The sequence below is a fragment of the Elephantulus edwardii genome, unplaced genomic scaffold (assembly GCF_000299155.1).
Source record: "Elephantulus edwardii isolate Elephantulus edwardi_28Jun2011 unplaced genomic scaffold, EleEdw1.0 scaffold00022, whole genome shotgun sequence".
Lineage (NCBI taxonomy): Eukaryota > Metazoa > Chordata > Mammalia > Macroscelidea > Macroscelididae > Elephantulus > Elephantulus edwardii.
This window is the reverse complement of record NW_006399772.1, coordinates 17825313-17829881: the sequence shown is the minus strand read 5'-3', so window position 1 is coordinate 17829881 and position 4569 is coordinate 17825313. Positions and strand designations below refer to the sequence as shown.

Here is a 4569-nt window from a genome sequence, read left to right as displayed (position 1 = left end):
CTAATACAGCAAACACTGATTTCAAAATAATATATTTTTTAAATGTCTCATTGGAATTTATAAACAAATGTAGCTTTAAAAACTGGGGCTAAATCTGAAGCATACTGGTATGAGGAGCAGGGATGCTATCATATTAAAGGCCTTTGGAGAGAGGCTAGCATAGTTTACACGCCATTGGACCTATTTATAGCGCTAACTCCTTTTTGCAGTGTCAACTGTAACATTATACTTATTTTAAACCACAGTATCTCAAATATCAGCCTCTACTAGTTGTACAGTTCTCTCTTATTTGATATCAGAGAGCCCAATGGAGCCTTCTGAAGAACTTAGTCAGATTAGCAAAGATAACTTTTTAGAAGTTCCTAATTTATCAGACTCCCTTTCTGAAGATGAAGAAGTTAAAGCGACTTTCAAACCTGGTTTCTCCCCTCAACCTAGCCGACGAGGTTCTGATTCTTCTGAAGATATGTACCTGGACACCCCATCTTCAGGTACGCGAAGAGTTTCTTTTGCTGATAACTTTGGATTCAATCTTGTGTCTGTTAAAGAGTTTGATTGCTGGGAACTGCCGACTGCTTCGACCAATTTTGACTTGACAAAGGACATTTGCCACACAGAAGAATATGTTTTGTCTCCACTCTTTGACTTGCCTTCTTCAAAAGAGGATGTTATGCAACAAGTTCAAGAACAGAAAGCGATACTGGAATCAACTGAGTATCCTCCTGATTCAACAAGTATGAAGGGAATTATCCGAGTTCTGAATATTTCTTTTGAGAAGTTAGTATATGTAAGAATGTCCTTAGATGACTGGCAGACACATTACGACATCTTAGCAGAATATGTTCCGAATTCATGTGATGGGCAAACTGACCAGTTCTCCTTTAAGATTTCATTGGTTCCTCCCTATCAAAAAGATGGCATTAGAGTTGAGTTTTGTATACGTTATGAAACTTCAGTGGGTACATTTTGGTCAAATAACAATGGCATAAATTATACATTAGTTTGTCAAAAGAAAAAACAAGAACTGGAACTTGTAAAACCACAGGAAGAAGTGCCCAGTAGACAAATAAAAGGCTGCTTAAAGGTAAAATCAAGGTGAGGATTTATCTTACATTTTTTTGCTATTCATAATATTAAAGCTTTTAATGTCATTTTTAAAATTTCACATGTTATAAGAAATAGCCATTTTATTTTAAAATGTTCTGCTTGCTGCGTAAAACACAATGGTACTAGATTTTAACAAAGTAAATTCTAATCAATAAATGTGTTATGCCTTCTTCAAATATGAGAAAAGTGTTGATATAATGTAAGAGATGGAAGTATAATAATGTGTGTATTTTTCTAATCAGTTATAAATTGCTTAAATGTAAATAATAGAATTTAGATGCTTCATTCTAAAAGTAATTCTTGAACAGTTGATATATATGTTTTCAGTAATTTTAAAATGATCTCTGTTCTCCTTTGAAACTTTAGTGATTAATGTAGAAACTGTGTCTCAATAAATACCATGAACTCAGAAATATATTGACTTCTCTGAAGAACTACAGTAAACTTCTTAATGATGGATTGACAGAAGAATGTTTTAAGTGATGTGAGTTAAGTTAAATCATAAGACTTCAGTGACATAAGCCTTAAGTGATAAGCTAGAAAAAAAAATACACAATGCTTCTGAGTATAATGTATGAAATCTGTATATAACTATAGAATTTATAACCAAATATACTGTTATTGAAAACAAACTGGCACAATTTAGCAAGTAAAGGAAGCAGAGTTTCTTTAAAAAAGGAACCAAATAGAAATATATTTAGCTACATAAGTTAGGCATTTGAAATCTGGTATAACTCCTTATCTTGATCTCCTATAACTATAAAAATAAGGAAATCTGTTGCTAGACTCTCTCTGTAGTGTTAACATGGGCTAAATTCCATGACACTAGGTTACTAGTTAAGCCATCCTGGCTGCTACAAAGTCTTTCTGCTCCTCTGACTATCTCAATAGGAATGTTTTCATTGCTCCACTAGCTCGAAGTCAAGGTTTGATTAGACTTTGGTAAGTACTTACTAATTATCCCTAAATGCAAAGATTCTACATTAATAGCCTATGGAGAAGGGGGGGAAGATAATCAAGACATCCAGGTTTTACAAAGAATTCAATGAAAATATACTAGATGGCTCTCAGAATACTTTAATTTGTTTCTGGTTTAATGCCCTGTTATAGGACAACTCACAATACCGACTAAACTACTTATTCTAATGTGTTGATGAAGAATACATATTATAGGTAAAATAATCCAATAATTTAAAATATTTCTATTTTCATTATCCTTTTTTCATTTGAAGGATTGGCATAATTTTGTGAATTGTCAAATTTCTTTAGCCAAATTAAACTTGTTGATATTTTAGTTGATGCTATTGCAATAATATAAACATAATTTCTTTGTAGACTACAAACATAATACATATGTTTATAAATTTTTAAATTATGCATGCAGGCAAAAATGAGTTCAAGCTTATTTAATACTGCTAATCTGTGCAAAGAAGCATACACATACCCAATAGTTTTTCAAAGGAAGATATCATCAGTGACTGTCTCTTAGACATATCGCAATTTGCTTTGTATGTGATAGAAAAGTCGAATTTAGGAAAGAGAATTACTGTCAAACTTCTTATAAAAGTTCCAACCCAACTGACCCACTGCTGTTGAGTCAATTCCTGCTTAAAGTGATCCTACAGGACAGAGCAGATTTGTCCCGTATGGTTTCCAAGGTATAAACCTTTATGCAAGAAGCCTGCTGCATCCCTCATCTACCAAGTGAGCGGTGAATTCAAACCAGTTATCTTGATCAGTAGCCAGTCACTTTAACCATTATGTCACTGGGTCTTGCTGCTCATACAAGAAGTAGTGCTTAACTAGGTTTTTTTCCTGCATGTTAAAGATGTGGCCTTTGAGTTGGCAGAACAGCTCTCTGAGGACTGCACCACTAAGCTCTCTGGCCTGACCTCAAGGCAGAACTTCTCAAATGATAATGCCTTCATGGTGCTGTTGTTAGGTGGTACTGTCTAAACCAAACCAAAACAAAAAACAAATGCTAAACTACAGTATAGATAGGGAATTCCTTTTGTAGAACAAACTTGACTTGATATCAAGAACAAAGAAGAGAATGGATAATTGAGAGGCCAAATCTGCACTAGTCATGATATATTGGAACTTCTACTCGTACGAGATATGTATTACTGTATCTATATCTATATATCTATATGCACATTTTTATTCAGAACAGTAATCATCAGATTCATAGCAGACACCATTCAAGGTATAATATTGCTTTGGGGAAAACCTGAGAAGAACAAAACCACAAAATGGTCTAAAGGTCTGTAAAGTTTCCTAATGAGTTATAAAAATGGAAAAAAATCTCTCTCCTTGAAAACCACAAATACATTTTCTGCACTTCTATAACTTAAAAATGACCAACATAATTCAAACCACATTTTGAAAAAAGCAGTTGCCTCTGGAGGAAGCTTTTTGGGCTGAGTTTCAGTCCTACATGAATTTTTACATCTGATTTATATACCACTCAAAACGGAGTGTATAAAGGAAATCCTGACAGATCCTCTGAACAGCGTGGGCCATAATAGAATATTTATACAGCTTTTCCATGATATAATTTATATGCAATAGGGTTTCAAATATTCCTAAAACTCACACAAGAGAGCATTATCAAGTTTCTATATGAATATTGCAGTTGGAATTCATTGTGAAGAATTTGGGGAGAGGGAAACAGCACACCTTACTAGTGTTATTTTATGAAATGGGTACTTGGCTAAAAGGAAAAGGAATTAATACTTACTTGATCAAAAATTGTAGCTTTTAAAATATCTTTCTTCTTTGTCCCTTACCTCTCCCAAAATAGTTACAGAATGAATCTTGCTGGAATATTCTTCCCAAACCTTATGTGGCTTAAATTGTAGATATTTATCCCAGAAGAGAAATAAATGGACATTTTTGCTTCATGCATATAAGCAGATTATTAATAAGGTATACTATAAATCACAGTCAAAATAAAATTTTCATGATTTAGACTGTAACATGTAAAATCAATTCCTCCTAATACTAAAGTTAATTTCCTCTTTTGGTGCCTGAGATTTATCTCCTCAAAGTGTCAATAATCCCTTCTAATATGTGCAGAATGAATGGTGGCAGCATATTTAGTGAGTCGGAGTTTTGGTTACATCACTCACTCATCTAGGTACAATATTTTGTCTATGGAAACTTTTTTCAGGTTGATGTTTGCAAATCTCCACTTTGGTGTGGCTAGGCTGTCTATTTTCTTCTGAATCTTGTCTACCCACTTTGGCCAGAGAGAAATATCTAGAGGGAGCAGCATGCCACTATGGGCATGTGACTGAGAGTGACCCAAAGGCATTTAATTGCTCTGGAAGGCATGCATCATGAGATACTTGTTAAGTGTCATCACGTACATGGCACTGCGGTACGTGCTAACAAACAAACTAAGTAGACTTCTGGTCTACATCCCATGGTTATAGTTAAAAATAAATGACACTGATATAA

At 34.0% G+C, this 4569-nt stretch overlaps 1 protein-coding gene across 1 annotated transcript in view; it reads left to right on the top strand.

The window, feature by feature from the left end:
* Positions 1–307: 307 nt before the first annotated feature.
* Positions 308–4569, top strand: part of PPP1R3A (protein phosphatase 1, regulatory subunit 3A) — a 77413-nt gene continuing 73151 nt past the window's right edge. The window contains exon 1 of the mRNA XM_006882652.1: positions 308–1095. Coding sequence (XP_006882714.1) covers positions 308–1095 — 788 coding nt within the window. The remainder of the gene's footprint in view (positions 1096–4569) is intronic.